This window comes from Nicrophorus vespilloides, unplaced genomic scaffold, assembly GCF_001412225.1.
Source record: "Nicrophorus vespilloides isolate i.1.1-1 unplaced genomic scaffold, Nicve_v1.0, whole genome shotgun sequence".
NCBI classification, from domain to species: Eukaryota; Metazoa; Arthropoda; class Insecta; order Coleoptera; family Silphidae; genus Nicrophorus; species Nicrophorus vespilloides.
Window position 1 is genome coordinate 95,236 of NW_017096548.1, and position 20,107 is coordinate 115,342.

Here is a 20,107-nt window from a genome sequence, read left to right on the forward strand (position 1 = left end):
CCGTCTATTGAAAGCTCGACGTTCGAAATCTCGAGTGTATCGAACGTCGGGATTTCGATAGACGGGATTTCGGTTGTCGGGCTTGCGATTGCCACCGATATATATGTTATAAAGTTTAGGTGCAGCTCTTGCTTCAAAAAATCTGGCCACCCCTGGTATATACTATATTATTTTCGAAAAAGATAAACGCAACTCAAGCAGTCAAAAATATCAGCTTACAGATGGAAGTGCTTAAGTTTGTCTGATGCGAAAAAAAAATCGTGAACGCCTATGGACTATGCAAAACGTCAAATATGTTACGTGAATTACTAACCTAAACGCTAATACTTCAGTGACGTACATGGAGGGTAAACTATTATGCATAATGTATGACCCGTTCTTAACGTGGGGTCATGCCGTTCTTAACGTGTTGTGTTGATATTTTGATAAATCTGTATGTATATGTATAATATCATAATAAGTGTTTAATCACAGTTTGTTATAAATGAGTAATGAGTTGATTGATTTTCCATTCTTGATAATTTTTATAGAATTTACGAGTTCATGTGGGAAAGTTGATTAAAAAAAATGTAAATTTGGTAATTTTTAAATTCGATCAGAATCTCTCTATTAGGAGCTAAGCAATTTTGTAATTCTATTGGGTTGTCAAGAAAGTAATTATCACAAATAGATAGCATAATGTTAGTTTTTAAAAGACTTCTGTCAATGTTATGATTTTCCTTTTGCAATTTGAAGGGAATTATTCGTAATTTTATTTGTAGCTGTTAGTCAATTTAAATAGGAGTTTACTTTTTTATTTCCATAATATCAAGAAAGCTGATGAGGCTTACAAAGCGACATGTGAAATTTAGGATGTTGATTGTTTAACAGAATATACGAGTCAGAATTGGTTTAAAAAAAAAGTTTTGGATATTTTTCACTCAAAGATGAACCCAGAATGTTGGTCATCTTTGACCTGCTGTATTTAGGATGTTCTAATCAAAATCATAACGGATTGTCATATAACTGTGCAAGAGATAGGTTAAATCTAACATAATAATTACAACTGTAAACTTATTCGTTTTGTTAACTTATTTTTTTAAGAATTTTATTATAAAAAGTACTGAAAAATATATTTAAGACTTTCTCTTTTTAAAATGTATATCTTTTTGAATAAAAGATTTACTAGTTTCATTTTATTCTAATCATTAACTTTAACTGAAATACATTTTTGGAAAACCTTAATTTCAATATATGAAAATATGTTCTTTTCATATATTGAAATTAAGGTGTGCATACTTACCAGTAAATTGCATTAACATTAATATTGTATTAATATATCGCTTTACACGTTTCTAAATTAAATAAGGAGATTTTCAACAAAGAACTAGATTGTTTTTTATATCACCATTGAAATTAATAAATACATAATTTATTAGTATAAAACAGAAGTTTGTTTCAATGTGTCACATAACTGGAAATGTTCGTATTTATAATAATAAAATTGCCTTTGTTTTTGTTGGAGGACGATTGAAAGCTGTCTTTCTTTCGCATGGTTCAAAAAATATTGTAATTGTAAAAATAAGGATTATCTTTCTCACGGTACACAATTCCTCGAAATCGTGCAATTTTAATTGTAGCAGTCGAATAGATTTGATTATGTGTTCTATTTGATTATATCTTCTATTTGAGGTGAAAATAATGATATTTTTAAATTTCCAGGTGACAATGGAATTATGGTTTACCCTCTTCATCATAGTAATTTCAAGCACGCAAACTCGACAGTGCTGCACATCGAAGAAGACCCCAGGAAGCACCGAGCAACTTGTGTGTGTGAACGTGACAACACATTACATGGAATCATTGCGAATCAACCGTACCGACAAGTTGGTATGTCAGGGATGCCATTTGAATACTTTGACCAGCGCCGCATTGAACTTCACCCCGAACCGTTTGCACTTACTCTACCTTTCGTCCGCTCAGATGCACCGCATCGAAGACAACGCATTCTCCAAGTTAGTTCAACTGAAGAAGCTTCTGCTGCGCAAAAACCACCTAACCGAAGTAAACGAGAAGACGTTCATCGGATTACGCATGCTGATCCAATTAGATCTGAGCAACAACATGATAGAAATCTTACCTGACGACGTCTTCAAGCCAATGTTGTACTTGGATCTGCTCAATTTGAACGAGAATTTGATCAGAGATTTACGACCGCGATGCTTCAATAACTTATCGTATTTGAAGTACCTGTACTTGAACAACAACGATATCGAATCTGTTGATCCGTACATCTTCAAGTACATGACGAGTCTGAAGATTATCTATTTGGAGAATAACAGGATCAAAGAGCTAAGTCCTCTAGCTTTCGCGAATCTCAACAATCTGGTCTTCATGTACTTGAACAACAACAGTTTGGAGCGTTTGAGCGATTACAATTTTGTTAAATTGACGAATCTCGTTGATCTGCAGCTGAGGATGAATTCTATTAGCAGTATTCCGGCGAGTTGCTTTAATGGTTTAAGGAAACTGAAGTACTTGTATTTGGGTGACAACAACATTTCGAGACTGGAAGTGCACAGCTTCACCGGGCTGGATTCGCTGAACGTTCTGGATTTGTTACATAACGAGATCAGAGAGTTCTCTTTGGATTATCTCGGTGGAACGCCGGAGTTGAACGTGATATGGATGGAGGGTAATGCGATTAGAGTGTTGGATTCTGGGGATTTCGGAGCGGTGTTGCAGAATCTGAAGAGTTTTGATGTACAGATGAATCAACTGGAATGGTTCAACTATAAGCTTCTTCACAAGAAGCTGCCTTCTTTGAAGAATCTAATTGTCGGAGGGAATCTCTTCAAATGCGAGTTTCTTCTGCCCATGATGGATTATTTTGATGGTGTAAATGCCACCTTATGCGTGGACTACGGATGCAACGAAACGGATATATACGAACTTGCTGACACGTTATGCAATACTGCGTTTTACAACGAGAGCATCGACTCTGGTGATTCCGGCGCACAAACATTTAATTTCCTATTAGTTAAGTTCTATTTGTTTGTATATTTTGTTGATTTTTGTTTTGCTTTTTCTTTCTCCTGATAAGCATGTTTTTTGTGCATATAAAATGTATTAATAAAGAGCACGGATGTACATTTTTTTTAAAGAGAACTAGTGATATCACTCGCATAGTATTATTAGCTTTGTACAAACCTTATATATTAGTTTGTTATATAAAATGAATTAATTACAAAAAGTATATATAAATATAAAAATTGTTGTGTTAATTTTTATTTATCAACTTAACTATACTTCTTAATATTATTTATAGTTATAATTTTTATGTTATTACAAAAGAAGCATAAGAATTTATTAAGAAGTTAAATAACATTTTTTTAAATTGTTCATAAGATGTGGGTGAGTGTTGCGTAAGCTAATTAGATCATAGAATACAAAAATTAAAGATGAAAGTCTCATCTTTCCAACGAGTACATTGACAGATATGTGCTGTCATCCATTCATCTGCTACAAACTGTCAAATATGTCATCGCTGGAAATGGACAATCTTCGCGTTTTATATATTTTCAGGATAACCACTTAAACAATTTACATAATTCAACAAAATTTGTAAACTGAAAACTGCCACCTTTCATATGAGTGTGCAAAAAATAATCTAGCTTTATTATTTCGGAAATTTTCAAGCGTTACACAACTTGTTACGTACTAAAAAATTTTCATTTTTATCGCGTTTTTTTCTTAATAACTCGAAAGCTATGAAACTTTTTCCTTATTTTTTTCCTAAGAATAGCTCCATCGTTATGAAATTTATTATTTTTGCAAAATTTTCTTGAAACGACCTGCATTGGATATGCAAATTAAAGATAAAAATCTTACCATTTCAACGAACCTATTGGCAGATTGATGCCGTTCGTCTGATATATCTTCTAGATTTAAAAAAACAGTATTATTAAAATCAAGTTGTTCTTTATTTTTGACAAAATAGACATGTATATGTCATTGTCAAGAAAACTGAATATCTTAAAGAAATCTTATTAATTTTGAATAAATATAATTCAAGAAAGAGAAATATGTCTGATGAAAATTGCGGTTGCCAAAAAACTTTCGATTTCGTTCCATCGAGTATAACGGACGCATTTGGAACGGTGTACGAATCGAATACGATAAACGTAGATTTCGGAAAGGTGCAAGTCGGATTAAAGAAATGGTTAAAATTCCCAATAAACAGAACTCAGGTATGATCGATATACATAAACCTGTAGATAAGAAAAAATAAGTGATAATTTCAGAATGAGAATATTTTCAATATAACCCGAGACCCAGAAACGAATCCCATCTACCAGGTGTTCGGCTTCAACAAGTACAAGATCAAAGAGCAGGATACGTACTTGAAAGTCTTCTACTTGCCGGTCTTCGCTCAAACCATAAACATCGACTACTTCGATATCACGGATAGTTATAATAACGTGACCAGAGTTTGCGTTACGGGCGAAGGTGTTGGACCGGAAGTTCGAGCCTCCAGAGATTTCCTAAAGTTTCATGTTTTCGGTGATAGGAAGGTGTGCAAACATACGGTTGAATTAAAGAACGATTCTGAGGTGGAAGCTCAGTTTTCGATGGAAGGATGTGATGCTTTCAATGTGGATAAGACTTCTGGAACAATTGCAGGAAACGGTTACGTCTACGTGAATATCACTTACATTCCAAAAGCTTTAGGTACACATGTGCAAAATTTGGAATGTTTAGTTTTGCATCAGGTTTAACAAAATAACATTTCCTTTTTACAATTTTTCTAATTATCTGCGTTTGTAGCAACCTCTCATAATTAAGCTGCTTGGAATTTGTTCGGAAAATGATGTTATTCAGGAACAGATGATTGACTATCCGGATGTTACAAGTCCTGGATCATTCAATAAGTATATGGGTGATATTCAGACTTGTTTAGAGTCTTTCCCTTTGGTTTCGTTAAGTGAAAATTATTTGGACTTTGGAGCCGTTCAATGTCTTAACGATGAAGTCAAGAAAATATCTAAAACTATGGTAACTTCATTGACTAATCATGGCGCATATTTTATAACCATTCAATGGGAAAGTAGCAATGGTAAGTCAATATTTAGTTTCTTTTCATATCCATATTAAAGAGATCAAACATTTTTTCAGATGATAATTTCGATATTTTTCCAAAATCGTTGGAAATCCCTGGCGACGAATCCGCCCTTTTTGAAGTTGTATTTAAACCAGATAAACCAGATAACGTATATTCAAGAACACTAATAGGAAATGTACATTGGAAAGACGGAGGAGACGCTATATTACATATTCCAATACCAATAACTCTTCGTTTAACAGGTAATTCAAAATTACTATTATTTACTAATGCATATAAATACATACTTTAACTAGTTATTTCATAGAACATCTAATATAAATAGTTAAAGAATTAAATAGTTTTTTAACTATCTATTTATTCTATATATTAGTGTATAGAAACTGTATAATATCTAGAATAGCGTTTCTCAACCTTTTCACGCATTCCCAACATATTTGTTGAGCTGTTCTGCGACCTAATTGCAAGTTAACAGCTATCATTCCACCCATAGCTTGAGAAACTGATCTATAATATTGACCTTATCAATTTAAACTGTAAAAATTCAATTTCAAGGTCATTCTTTTGCCGAAAACACCTACTGGATTCCTCAGCTTGAAATCGAACCGGAAGTGAGTATTCTGCCACCCGCGTTGCCAGGATACCCATCGTTCCAAACGTTCCTCCTAAAAACCAAAGGTCACCTTCCGGTTTTGTACAAATTTCTACCGCCGAAAAAATCGTAAGCGAATAATTTTTCGATTGTAAGCATCTAATAATATTTTGCATTTTATTTAGGAATTTCATAGTGAAACCTGCGATGGGTCTGGTGCAAGGTTTTCAAGTTATGGTCGTGCAATTGTGCACAGAGGTGCAAAGCAACAATAAGAATGGTAAGATTTACGTGGAGCAATGGTGCTTGCAGCTGAACGGTCAGAAAACGCACAAGATCCCTTTCTATCTCAAGGGATTCGCCGAACGTCCGAAGATGATGATCGGCGATGAAAACGTTGTGAAGTTCACTGCGATTCAAAGTGGTTGCATGCAGAAACAGTTGGTGCCGATAAGGAATAAGAGTCAACATTACTTAAAGTAAGTTTAGTAGTTGTTTATCATTCAATCATATTAGATAAGGTTGAAAATGTGCAAAATTACTTTTTTTAACCAGTGCTTCAATTGCGGTATTTAAGTTACTCTACGTGACAGTATAAAATTTCAATGACATATGTTAAATCGTTTACAAGATATTATTTTTTAAATAATATTTCATGACTTTACAAATAAATTCATAACTTCTAAATGTATTTCTAAATGTATTTTAAAAAACAAAAGTTCATATGAAGCGGGCTTTTATCTTCAAAAATTTCGTGTAAAGAAGACAATCAACTCTGAAAAAAGTTCAATTTCAAATATATAAAAAAATATTTTTTAAATAAAGGTAAAATTCTGATTACGTGCAAAAGTTCATTAAAATCTGCCGAGCCTTTTAGAAGATATTCAATATTTCTAACAAAAATAGTTTGTTTATTTTTGACCATTGATAATGACAATATTATTGCAGATATGAGTTCTTGATTAGCACTGAAAAGTTAGAAATACCTGATGCCAACGGCGAATTGGCGCCGAATGAACGTAAATTGATCGAATGGAGTTACAAGACAACTGGAAGTGAACTCACCATACACACTATAACCTGCAAATGCTATGCCATGGAGAAGATGAAGGCTATCCAAGGGGAACCAGTAGAAATTGACGTCTCAGTGTACACCGATTCTTCGTTCTCCGAACTCTGCGTTAGCTAATTTCATTAAATAAACATATCACACTTTTTCTGAAACCCTGTTAATTTTTTTTTATAGTCTATTCCGAACAGCTTCAATCTGGGACTAGTTGAATGCCATTCGCAGCACTCGACGAAATTCGTGTTGCGAAACTTTGGATTCTCCGTCATACATTTCAGTCTGATTGCCAAAGACCACAACGGAAATATTCATAAAGATATATGCTTGATGCCTTCACGTGGAAGCTTAGAACCTGATGGAGAGTTGTCCATTAACGTGCACTACGTAGTTGAAAATACTGGGCGTCATTTGGTGAGGGTGTATTACTTGCTCAGGATGTGGGAAAACTGTTGCAGTTCTCACTTGGACTACGAGAAACTAATCTTTTCTTTAACTTGTCAGAGCAGTTATCCAGTGGTGCAAGTAAGATCCTTGAGAAATACCTTTTTTATAATGAATTTGTCTTAATTTATCATCACCTAGATTGTGGATATTGCCAATCATGATTTCGGACCGCTCTTTACGAAATCTACTTTATGGGAGTTGATGAATATAGATGAGTATGTATATTTGCATTTAATCATTAAACATATAAGGTATAAAACTTATCCAGAAAGTAAGTTCCAATTGTAAAGATGGATTTAAAATAGAATATCAGTTAGATAATCTTTTTTCTATAAATATAAATTTTGATCTATTTTAAAAGTTATTCCTTCAAAAAGATCCAAATTTTCACAGAAGACTTTTTTTAATTTTTTGTCTCAAATTCGTCTTTTTGATTTGTTTTGAGAATTATTAAAATTAATTGTAGAAGTTAAAATTTAAAGATAAATTAGAAAATGAATACTTGATTAACTTGATTAACAGATTGAACAAGATTTTGCGAACTATTAAGAAAAACGAGAAGGCTGCCATTTTGTTGGAGGTACCGGAAGTGGAATTGGGCAGCGATACTTTAAAAGCAATCTTCATGTTTCGCAACGAATCAGTCTTCCCTACAGAATTATGTCTCAAACGTAAGCAGCTATGTCACTGCGAACTGCAGAAGATCGAGGATTCGATTTCTGTGAGAAAATTGCGCTTCAAGTGTCCGCATCGCGAAGTCTTACATCTTGACATGGATGAAGGCGCAATTGAAGTTAAAACCTCTTTCTCCGTACAACAAAGAATATGTCTAAATTTAAATGTGATTAAGTGTAGGCCAAGTCCGTCCAGACGTTGCACATGAAGGCCAGATATTATTTACAAGGAACCACTCATCTGTCGTACGACCTCTTCCTCGCTCACAACAGGTGCATCCAGCTGGATTTCAAGGTCACCGCCGTCGCGGATTATGCGTTGATCGCGTCCCGCTATGATCTGAGCTATTGTGTGATGTTTGACGATGTGTGCTTGAGCGAATTTGATCCTTGCACTCAGGTAACATCTTTTATTTTCCTCAAACAAATTACATTCAAACAAAATCTAACAATTATTGTACAAAACGATAATTTATCAAACCCTAATGAACATTTAAAAAAAAAGAAATAAAACTAAATGAGCTTAATTCCCAATAAATGTAGATTTAGTATAATTTATTAGAAGAATTTTCATTTCTACGATGAATTAATCATTGTTTAACTACATTTTCAAATATAGTCGATTTAACTTATTTATTTAAGATAGTTTTTAAACTAAAATTGTATCTGATCAATAATTATTATAGTTTATTGATTTTTTTTTCTCTTTCATGTTACAGTGTTTCTGGTTATATAACAATGCAAATAAAATTGTAGAGCATAGCTTGGAAACCATCTCCCTCGACATGATCAACATCGATTACGGCTTCAACGTATTAAGCTGTCTGAATCCAACTGGTGAAATCATGAGTTACTCGTCAAAACCATTGATTTTCACCATAAAACCAATAGAATTGAGGACTATTAATGTTAGATACCCGGCGCTTCCATCAACACATTTGCAATCAATAATTATCCATTTATGTTTAGCTTTGTCTACCTTTAAACCTTGGCGAAGAAAGAATCTATCTGAGGTTCAGCTCCACCGGAAAAAGCGTCTTCATTAATAAAGAGAAGAGCAAAATTTTCGCTCCGCTGACTGTATATAACGAAGAAGTTCCCATCACGCTCTCCCAGGACAAATTGATCTTGGACCCATTTCCAGTGTGGAGTTACGTGACCAGGATGATTTTCATACGAAACATGACGAAAAACCGGATAATTGGTTATTCGTGGAATAAGTATTTTATTATTAGATTATAATTGTGGAATTGTTAAGTGTGCATTTTTAGTTGCAAATTGGATGGTATAGTGGATATTAAAGTGAATTGTCGAAAAGGTGTTTTAAAGCCACGCGAATCTAAGAGCGTCATTATTCAAGTGAAATCGTTCGGAAGACCTTGCAAAACGAGACTGCAGCTTCCGTGCAAACTGTTGGATCACAGTCTTTATTACAAGCATAGAAAAACTACGCAAGATTACAATGCGCGACAAGAGGAGATCAATCTGGAATTTACCATCACCGAAAATGGAACTTCTTTCCCTGTAAGTAAGAATATGATATATATATATATTAGGGTTTGTCTGTTTTTGGAAACCGTTTTTTTTTAATGACTAAAAAAACGATTTTTTAACCATTTGACACAAAAAAAAACATTTTGACAAATAAAACGGGATTATTGTTAAATAACAATAACTTTAAAAAAGGCTATGAAAAAATAAATTCATATTAATTAAATTTCACTCTAATATTTTATCCCAAAACAGTAAAAAAAAATAGTCACTGCTTGACTGTTATTGAAAATATTACAAAATGCCGCAATACCTCGCATGGTCCAACCAATATCCCAGACTGTTTGAAACCGGACTAATCGTGGAATTTAAAACCGAATAAAAATAAACAGGAAAAGACTTGACTATGAAAAAATAATGTCTTGTGAAAGATGTTGGAGTACATCTTTTAGTTTTTATTTTTTCTTATTTTTTTCATAACATTATGTGAAATATGTATGTAAAAAAATATGAAACAATTGACAAAAAGTATATCCATTTTAATTTTAAATTTAGTAAGAAGTGAAGTTTTAGTTGAATATCTTCTTGTATGAAATTATTACATAGAAAGATATATATTTTATTAGTTAAAATAGCATCCTAAATACACGTTTTATTAATAATTTATTTGAATTATGAATTTTTTAGATCAATGAAATTGAAATATTTCCATGTCCTAAACAATTCTATGTCGGCATCGCTATTGACGTGACCATAACGAGTATTCACGATCGCGATTTGCACTACACACCGATCCAACAAATGCAACAATCTCCTCACAGCCATCTGGATTACCATCTGGATTCGGTGGTATTCAAATGCGTGTCGAATTTGGAGCACGACGTGGATAAACCAATAAAATCCCGAATAATATCGTTGCGTGACATGGAAACGCAAATGAGCAAAACGGTCGATGTCAGTCTGCAATCGACAGAAAGTGACACCACCCAAGAATCGGAGAGTGCAGGGATTGATTTACTAGAGAAAACAATGGAGTGTATCATGGGGTAGATTTCTTATATTCACTATTGTATCTATTCACTATTTGTTCATTAATTATTATTGTATTTATTTAAGGGACGTCATTTTCTCTGAGCTGTTTAAAGAGTTTCTGGGAATGTACAAAAGAAAATCGATTCTGTACTATGAGCAAATCAAGAATAACCAAGAGAGAGATTACGAGAGGCTGGCGAAGGAGTTGTATACGGATCCGCAGCTGGATGAAATCTCTCAGGTGTTGAGTGAGGTCATGACAGATAGTCTTCACGACATGTTTCAATTGGGACCGCAGGGAAAGACGTCGCCAGATATGGAGAAGTTGGCGAAGGAATTGGAAATTAATTACGAGAAGGAATTAACTGTAGAGCAGAAAACGTGTACTTGTCATAAATAATGATACTATTAAATGTTATATATATTATTTTTATTTTATAACAATAATGTTTTTCAATTTAATGAAATGAACATAACGTTTAAATTATTCAAGAATCTTATCATATTTTAAGTATTCTTTAAGGCCCCCTGGAGAAATCGCAGAAACCTTTTATGTCGCGAATCAAAAAGTTTGAGAATCACATATTGATTTGGAAGTCAATACTGTTAAGATCTTTCACTCAAGTGCCAATTAAATATGATTTACTGAAAAATGATAATATTTATTTTTGAAAGCATTACATAAGAACGCTAAACAAACATATTTATTCGATTTTTATTACTTCTTATAATATAACAATCATTTAAAAGTCATAATTATTGCAGAATTCTCGGAAATACAGGAAATTGGTGATGCATAAATTTAGAATTGTTAAAAACAATTAATATGTGTATATATTCTGAAAAGTGAGATTTCAACCGTATTTAGAATAAAGTTCGATTCGGATCAAATAATTTGTGTTAACCTTCTTGAAGATGAAAGAAAACAAAGTGAATTTTAGACTTTGATACTTTTCTATGCAAGTAAATAATGGCAGTAAAGCAAAAACTAAGAAATATTCTGCTAACGGACAAGTTGCTTTAGATGAAAGAACTGTACTAAAGTAATTTTAGAATTAATTATATGCTGGTAATCGTGATGAAATCAATACATTGACCCGCATTAAACGAAACGTAAATTATCGGAGATATTAACAATATCAAAATTTTGTTCAAACTAAAACCTTTAAATATCTCTAAACAAAACATACGACTTAAACCACTTCCATAATCACCTATGACGAATGTTCGTTTTGTCTTTTTGTCAATATTCAGTACATTAGTATGTGACTCCAGTCTATCTACTACTAAATGTTAGTATTGAATCCTCGACCATATCGCTATGGAGATCTTGGTATATTTATTTCTTCTTGACGAAATACGGTGTCTAGATGACTTTTCTTAGACATTTTGTTCAATTTGATAGCTGCACCTCACAATTGATTACCATACGTCCATACTAGTTTCAGTATTACTTTGAATATTAGTAATTTATATACTGCTGATAATTCCGACCTTTTATATAATAGGCAGTAGAGTTTTCTAAACTTTGTTTCTAATTATTCCCTCTTTGTGGTCTTTCCAGATGAGTCTTCTGTCGAGATGCATGCCTAGATATTTGACTTTTATTGATTTGGACAGATCTTGTCCATTAAATCTTAAAGTTGGGCAGGTGTCTTTCTTAAGATTGAATGTGATATACACGGATTTCATTTAGTTAACTGATATTCTTCATTTTTAGAGCCATTCCTGTAACTTATCTAAATTTTCATAAAGATTTTCAGCTCCGTCTGAAAAATACTAGTGGCGCCTCGTTTTGAACTAATATTCTATGTGTGCGCCACCACAGTGGATTTATATATAATTTTATGTAAAGACTAGGGCAGTTATATACGCCGCTCATCCGCAAAGGTTTAAATTGATTGTGAATCTAACAAATAATGGTATAATTTCGAGTAGTATACCAGTTTCAGTAAAATAGCTTTAGGACTTTACAATATAAATTATTTAGATGGTTTCATCGTGATACCATTAGGACTCAAAGGGTTAACAAGCGAAATATATTGAGTGTAATAAATGTTACCTATGTTACTATCTTATTTAATTATTATACAGTATGATCAATCTAATTGAACAATTCCTGCGTTGTGTTTACGCATCACATGTAGTGATTAAGAAAACTAAATATGTTGTTAAATTGTAAATTAATAACGTTTCTTACAATAGTCACAAAAAAACATGTTTTTAGAAGTAGGTATATTTCTAATAAATTTCAATTAAATTTCCTCTTATAAGAAAATCATAAATCAGGAAACAAACAAGTATATAAATACAACACCCTGTATAAGTTATTTTTAAGTGTAACTAAGTCTATTATTAAAGGGGGCGCCACTGCAACCGTTTGGTAAAGAATAAAGTTTCTCGGATTGGTGGAAATACCCGACGTTGCTACATCATAACAAACCAATTTATTTATCGACAACAAAAAATAGTTCTTCCGAAGCATTTCCCTAAATACCTTCACTAAACCCCTGATTCTATAAAGTATCAAACGATAGACCACAACGTCAGTATAATAAGAAACGTTTCATGTTTGTTTACTTTGGAAGTTTGGCAACATCGCCACGCGATTCAAATGTGGACGCATATCGAGAGTACGCCACCTGATTGTCACTGTGCGTGACATTGTCCAGTTCGGAATTTTGGTATTTTTCAGCGGTTTCAGTGGATTTTTAGTTAGTTCAAATTGTTCCAGGACGTACCTGAACCCTCACCATGAGTTCGGTAAGCGAATTGGTTCGAATCGGAATCCCATTAGCCATCCGACCGATCCGGCAATAACAAATTCATCCTAATCAGTTGTGAAAGCCACACTGTTTAACCGTTTTTTTTTCTTCTTCTTTCTCTTTTCGACGCTCTTATCAACATCATAGATGTCCAATAACGTGGAAAACCTTTCTCCGCAAGTAATCCGTGGCGTCGTCAGGGAAATGCAAGATCTAGTCACCAATCCACCTGAAGGTATCAAAGTTCAAATAAACGATGAGGATGTTACAGATATACAAGCCTTCATCGAAGGACCTGCAGGTAAACAAAACTCAGCAATTTGTTTATATAGTTATTAATATTGTTTTGTTTCAGGCACTCCATACACTGGGGGTTTATTCAAAGTAAAACTTACCTTGGGAAAGGATTTTCCACAAACGCCACCGAAGGCATTCTTCTTTACAAAGATCTTCCACCCGAATGTGGCTGCCAATGGAGAGATCTGTGTGAATACATTAAAGAAAGATTGGAAACCTGACCTCGGTATCAAACATGTACTGCTTACCATCAAATGCTTACTGATTGTGCCTAATGCTGAATCTGCATTGAACGAGGAAGCTGGGAAACTTCTGCTGGAGCATTATGATGATTACTCACAAAGAGCCAAAATGATGACTGAAATCCATGCACAAGTAAGTACAAATACTATATTAAAATTATTTTTTACTTTGAATATAAATTATGTAATTATCAATAATTACTTGAAACAAGCACTGATTTAATAATAAAATCTAAATTATTTCATATATTGAAATATGTATGCTATAAGATTTAATTCATGAACAAAATCTTATTAGAAATGTTATTTTTAACATCAATGCAGATTTTGAAAGTGTACACACATATCAGCACAAAAAATCATTTCTCAGACAAAATGAATATTTATTATATTAGCAAAACTATACCAATTTATGGTTTTATAAATATGAAAATTTGTTATATAATAATTACATGGTTCTGTAACAAAAATTCAAATTAAACAAAGTATAATAAAGATTCGCAATAAAAATTTTGAAAAACAATTTTTTGTATTTTTTTAACAGAAAATTTATATTGAAATGAAACAAAGAGTTGTATGCATTTAAATCAATCAAATTTTATTTATTTCAGCAGCAAAAATTATCAAAATGCGGAACGAGCGAAGGACCAATGGCGAAAAAGCATGCGGGCGACAAGAAGTTGACAGCAGAGAAGAAGAAACTTATGAAGGACAAGAAGCGGACTCTGAAACGTTTATGAAATCCATAGTATTTACATTATTTTTCTTTCCCTATACATACATTTCTATACATATATATATATTATTATTTTTTTCGCGATGTACGTGAGAAAGAAGAAGAGAGACGGTTTTCCTCCCTCTGTCGTTCGATTTCTTTTCCTTTTTTTTTTAATTTTTATGTACAAAAAAGTTTATATATATAATATTTAATACGGTTGTTTTATTTTATGTTGGTCTAAATGTGAGCGAGAGATTGCGGGTTCCTTGTCTGCGCGTTTCTATTATTCTTTTATTTTGATAATGATGATGAACTAATTAATTATGTTGTGTTTTATTATTATTATTTTTATATATCGATTAATTATTACTCCTGGACTGATCTTCCCCCCTCAACAACAAAAAAAACCCAAAAATTAGATTTGTAATTATAATGTTTAGGACATGTATGAAATACTACTATTGTGCGGAGGCGATTGGCGAGGAGACGATGATTTGTTTTATTTTTATATTTGCAGCATCACGAAAATTGTTCACTATTATATATATTTACGTATGATTCTTTTCTCGTGTGATTATATTTTGTTAATTTCATTAACTTTTTATCTTTAATTATTGTTTTGTTTTTATTTTTTTGGTACAAATGATGAAGAAAAATGCGTGCGTGTATTTAAATGTCACTATTTTTTTTCGATGTGTAATTATTTATTAAAGATATTAGAAAGATACCAAAAAACTGTTTTATTTTCTTTACAATCCAAGCATGTACATTTCTTTATTTTGCAAAAATCGATTTGTAACTTTCAACTTTGATTGGTTATAACATGGTTCAATTTGGCATTCTAGTAAATCAAAGTAATGTGACATTTTCAACTTTGACAGCTTAAAACAGAAGAACGGTGCTTGTCACAAAGGTGATAGTATGCTCGTTGGAATGGCTATTGTTTTAGCTTTAATTATCATCTTTAATAATATGATTATCATGTATTGCTATGGAGTAATTAAATAAAAGGTGAAGACATTTATACAGATTGAAAGATCATCATATCTCGTTTAATAATTTAGATTATTGATGACAGATTCTTATGTAATATGTAAAAAGTGTGAGGGTTATGCAAAAATTGAAAAAAAAGCCTATTGAAAATGCAAAATGGTCGACAATATTGTAAAATCTAATAGATAATCTAATTACAATTCGTAGTTCGAGAAATGATATAAAACGTAAAGAGAGTACAGAATATCGATGATTACCACAAATCTGACAATACGCTTATGTAATTAGCATTCTTTGTTCAAGTACAGGTGATAGGGTTTAGTTCTATATAATTTTAAAATCAACAATTAATAAGCGGCGCAAAACGACGTTTACCTGTATTGCAATAAACAGGAAGACAGCACATTTTCAACTTTGACAGCTTAAAACAGAACATCGATGACTGCTACACATCTAATAGTACGCTCATTCAAAAGATCATGGTTTTATATTTAATTTTCATATTTGATCATGTTTCGATTGAAGAAAAATTTGAAATATTTATATAATTCAAATTTGTAATCTTATTACCTAAAATTTTAAAGTCGAGGAATTTATATTTAATAATCATATTAAATAATATAATTAGCATTTGTTGTTTAAGTAATGAAATAAAACGTGAAGACAGCACATTTTCAACTTTGACAGCTTAAAAACAGAAGATTGATGATTACTACAAATGTGATAGTACGCTCATTCGAAAAGTCATTGTTTTATCTTTAATCATCATCTTTGATGATCTAATAATCATGTTCTGAATGAAGTAATTAAATAAAAGGTGCAGGCAATAAAACAAATTTAAAAATTATCATATCTTGGTTATTAATTAATATTACATAACAGCACTTATATCAGAGAATGCGCAATGGAAGAGAGTTATGGAAAAATAAAAAAAAACTTTTGGAATAGCGTTTTCAAAAATGCTAAATTTTTGTCAACATTTTGAATATTTATATAATTCAAATTTGAAATTTTATTACTTAAAATTTTAAAGTCGAAGTATTTGTATTTATTTATCGTATTAGATGATCTAATTAGCATTCGTTGTTCAAGTAATTAATTAAAACGTGAAGACAGCACATTTTCAACTTTGACAACTTAAAAATATAAGATTGATGATCACTACAAATCTGATAGTACGCTCATTCGAAAAGTCATTGTTTTATCTTTAATCATCATCTTTGATGATCTAATAATTATGTTCTAAATGAATTAATTAAATAAAACGTGTAGGCATTAAAACTAATTTAAAAATCATCATATCTTAGTTATGACAGTAACAGCACTTATATCAGAGGATGCGCAATGGAAAATATATTCAAAGTTTGAAAGTTATTATGGAAAAATAAACTATAGGATTAGCGTTTTAAAAAATGCTAAATTTGTTTCAACATTTTAAGTATTTATAAAATTCAAATGTGAAATCCTATTATAAAATAAATTAATTAGAAAATCGTTAAAGTTCTATAATTAATAATTATATTATATTGTCTTGGCATTCGTGGTTATCTAGTAAGTAAATAAAACTTGTAGTCAGCGAATTTTCAAGTTTTGACAGTTTATAACAGACGAACTACAAATCTGTCCAAAAATTAATTGGAAACGCCACAGTCTCATCTTTAATGTGCGTGTTTAATGTTCTAATGATGATGACGTTAAAACAATTAGAAAAATCCACATATGTCGGTCATTGATTAATACGACTATAAATAGTTATCAATGCAAATTTTAAATAATGTAAACATTTTCTTTTGAACGTACAAATATTGCCGCAAACTAAATGAAAGAGAAGTAGAAGTACAATGTTGTCAGTCGACATATTTCAATTTAAGTTAATGTTAAAATTAGGTATTATGTCTTATTTTCTAAAACTTCTTTTATTTTTGTTTTAAAACAAATTTCTATACGAAATAAAAACATGTTTTATGATACCAGGTAAAACGTACGTTCGTACGAACATATTGTACGTTAATGCGAACGAAAAAAACACATAACATCAAAAATCGTAAATTCATATAATAATTCATCTTCGGATTCACAAGAATGTTTTTTTAATGTGAATCTAAAAATTTCACTCTACCATAGTGGTAGAACGAAGTAGTTGATGGACAATAGTGCAATTTAGATATGCGGCATATAATTAATGATGCAGCTGACGTGGAACGAATGAATGCAACCGGGCCTCCTGCTTTATACTGGATAATAAATGGATGGATTACTCTCGGCGTTAGGGTTTTTACGTTGAACGAAATTTTAGACTCCCCCTTCGTATCTCGTGCCCTCGAATAACCCTAACCCCTCCGAGAACGGAATTTTTAAATCCCACCAATTCGCCACTCTAATCCAGTTGCAGAATCCAGCTGGAAATCCGTAGATCATTCATACAATGCGTAAATACTTTGTTGTTAATTAAATTTTTATTTTATACTGAAATGTGTTGTATTTTCAATAATCATTTGAATTAGGTCTATAAATGAAATAAACTACATTTTGTTGTAGCTGTTTCTTAAATTCTAATTGTAGCAATACCTCGCATATTGCGACTTCGACAGAGTGGTTTCATTATAGTACCGTTTGAATATCGAAAAAATAGTCTTAAAGTCCTCGATCAGTGCGGCTTCACACAGTGCGGAATATTGGCAAATACGATTACTTGCACTATGCCTCGTACTGTTACATTTACCATAGTTAAACAGAGAACAATAATAAAAAATAAGATTCATTATATACATACATTACATACTTTATTTACTATTTGAGATAAAGATTATCTACTCATTTTTAAGTCAAACGAATCTTTTCAGCTAATTTCTCTGTTTATAAATTATATATTTACAAATACAGTGGAACCTCGCTTAACGAGCACCTTGCATAACGAGCATTTCGCTTAACGAGCAAAATGAATTTAAGAAAAATGACGCATAACGAGGCGATGAGAAGAGAAGTCCCGGATTGCGCGCCTAGTACATCATTTTTAAACTTGCGTACACTAAAATTATATGTACATTTTTGAATTTGAGTAAAAATCTGGAAATTTTGGAACGGATTAAACTCGTTAAGATTGATTTTTTCATATTTTTAATATAAATTTAATTGTTATAAAACGCAAAATATTTTTATTTTTTTATAAAATTTATTAAATACACCATCGAGCACTTTCATTTCAATGTGGAAATAACGAATCAATTTTGAGTGGTTTGCATGCCGAAAATGTACATAAATATAATAGAATTTTGTCGATTAATCAAACAGCGAAGCCCATCTAACGAAACAATGATTAATTGTCATTTACCCTCATGGTTCATCATCGCAATCATAAAATCCATATAACTTGTACAATCCTGTTTCGTAATGTACATTTTTTTGCACGATTGCATAAACGTGTATCAAATACATTAACACTTCACAGCGATCTAAAATTCTAAATATTAATTGAATAAATCTGGAAGATTCTACAATTAATTTAGATGGCATGACAAGCGTATATACAAGAATTGTATATACAATAATTAGTATAAAATTTCCAGATGATCAAATTATATTTTCTTTGGAATTCAGCGTTTTCCAACCAATGTATATAGTATTTACTAAACAATTTGTTGAATTTTGATGATTGTTGTATTTTTAGGTCATTCAAACTTGTTTTTGGTCAATTATAAAAATTAACACATCACTTGTTTAACACATCATTGTTTGCTTTTTGTAAATCTTAATGTCTTAATGTATATTTCTAAATGATAAGTTTAATTTTATCAATCTTATTACAAAAATTTCTAAAAGTAAATAAAAATATTATACGTTAATTAAACTTTTCTAGTTAATTAATAAATTAGCTAAATGTTAATCATGAAATTATTACTATTGTTTTATCTTCTATCAAGATCACTTTTTGTAATTATTCGGAAAATGTATATTGTTCAAAGATGGAAACTAAATACAATACAATATTGTCTGTCGCCGATTAAGCATTCACATTTGACTTATATTTTGTTAAAATTAGATCTTATTTTCTTTTTGTTTTAAAAATCGATTTATATATGACTGAAATAAAATTTAAATAGATATATGTAGATTCATCGATTTATACGGTATTTAAATGAAAAAAAAAAAACATTTTATAGTGAACATATCCTCAACTTTTGCTTTATCTTATTTAGATAGATTTACAGACTAATTGAAGATATCCTTCTATTTTGTATGAAATCTGTGTTTTGTTTCACACTGTTTCGTTTTGTACGAACGTATCTACCGTATAAATCCAGGGATGAGTGTATCGAGATGCCAGGAATCGGTAAAATGTACGTTACTGCGAACGAACTTTTTGGAATACATCAATAAATCGTATTTAAGTTTTCTTCTTAAATTACCGGTAATATTTTCAGTAAACCGGTTTTTATTAATATTCACCTTTCATAAAGGAGATAGAAAAAACAGAGGCATTCATTAACTATTGATCAAAAATTTAATATTTTACTTGAAACGAGATTACGAGAAGCTTACGTCGCCTCATTTTGTTCCAAAACAGAAAAATAAGATAGCAATCTCGGTTAGATTAGGTTAGATTAAAGGAGAGAAAGCGCGGAACAAGTGCGCGAAGACAGGACCCGGAAATTAACAATTTGCTATCTGCAGAGCAATTGGTTAATTTCC

At 31.5% G+C, this 20,107-nt stretch overlaps 3 protein-coding genes across 5 annotated transcripts in view; all 3 read left to right on the top strand.

Moving 5' to 3' along the window:
• LOC108557378 (insulin-like growth factor-binding protein complex acid labile subunit) overlaps positions 1-3,176 on the top strand; it is a 7,388-nt gene extending 4,212 nt beyond the window's left edge. For both annotated transcript variants that reach the window (XM_017913869.1, XM_017913870.1), the window contains exon 2: positions 1,702-3,176. In XM_017913869.1, coding sequence (XP_017769358.1) covers positions 1,708-3,078 — 1,371 coding nt within the window. In that variant the 5' untranslated portion in view covers positions 1,702-1,707 and the 3' untranslated portion in view covers positions 3,079-3,176. The remainder of the gene's footprint in view (positions 1-1,701) is intronic.
• An 888-nt stretch (positions 3,177-4,064) lies between these two features.
• On the top strand, positions 4,065-10,803 carry LOC108557374 (coiled-coil domain-containing protein 108). Its single transcript, XM_017913862.1, has 16 exons — positions 4,065-4,229; positions 4,284-4,751; positions 4,807-5,095; positions 5,155-5,343; positions 5,657-5,822; positions 5,879-6,172; positions 6,642-6,873; positions 6,940-7,284; positions 7,345-7,421; positions 7,729-8,017; positions 8,062-8,280; positions 8,600-8,788; positions 8,850-9,100; positions 9,152-9,404; positions 10,059-10,417; positions 10,488-10,803. The coding sequence occupies exons 1-16, from the start codon at positions 4,065-4,067 to the stop codon at positions 10,801-10,803; spliced, it is 4,101 nt and encodes a 1,366-aa protein (XP_017769351.1).
• Positions 10,804-13,010: 2,207 nt separating this feature from the next.
• Positions 13,011-14,823, top strand: LOC108557376 (ubiquitin-conjugating enzyme E2 S). 2 transcript variants are annotated; one of them, XM_017913864.1, is made up of 4 exons: positions 13,011-13,166; positions 13,316-13,469; positions 13,524-13,840; positions 14,319-14,823. In XM_017913864.1, the coding sequence occupies exons 1-4, from the start codon at positions 13,158-13,160 to the stop codon at positions 14,445-14,447; spliced, it is 609 nt and encodes a 202-aa protein (XP_017769353.1). In that variant the 5' UTR covers positions 13,011-13,157; the 3' UTR covers positions 14,448-14,823. The 2 variants fall into 2 exon arrangements, with proteins under 2 accessions (XP_017769353.1, XP_017769354.1); XM_017913865.1 differs by having other exon boundaries at positions 14,322-14,823.
• Positions 14,824-20,107: the final 5,284 nt, after the last annotated feature.

Bases quoted from the DNA above. Each gene is read 5' to 3' on its own strand.
- LOC108557374 (XM_017913862.1), top strand. From the start codon at position 4,065: ATGTCTGATGAAAATTGCGGTTGCCAAAAAACTTTCGATTTCGTTCCA. The intron at 6,173-6,641 runs GTAAGTTTAGTA...ATATTATTGCAG, and splicing joins AAGAGTCAACATTACTTAAA to ATATGAGTTCTTGATTAGCA. The intron at 7,285-7,344 runs GTAAGATCCTTG...ATCATCACCTAG, and splicing joins GCAGTTATCCAGTGGTGCAA to ATTGTGGATATTGCCAATCA.
- LOC108557376 (XM_017913864.1), top strand. The intron at 13,470-13,523 runs GTAAACAAAACT...GTTTTGTTTCAG, and splicing joins CTTCATCGAAGGACCTGCAG to GCACTCCATACACTGGGGGT. The intron at 13,841-14,318 runs GTAAGTACAAAT...TATTTATTTCAG, and splicing joins TGACTGAAATCCATGCACAA to CAGCAAAAATTATCAAAATG.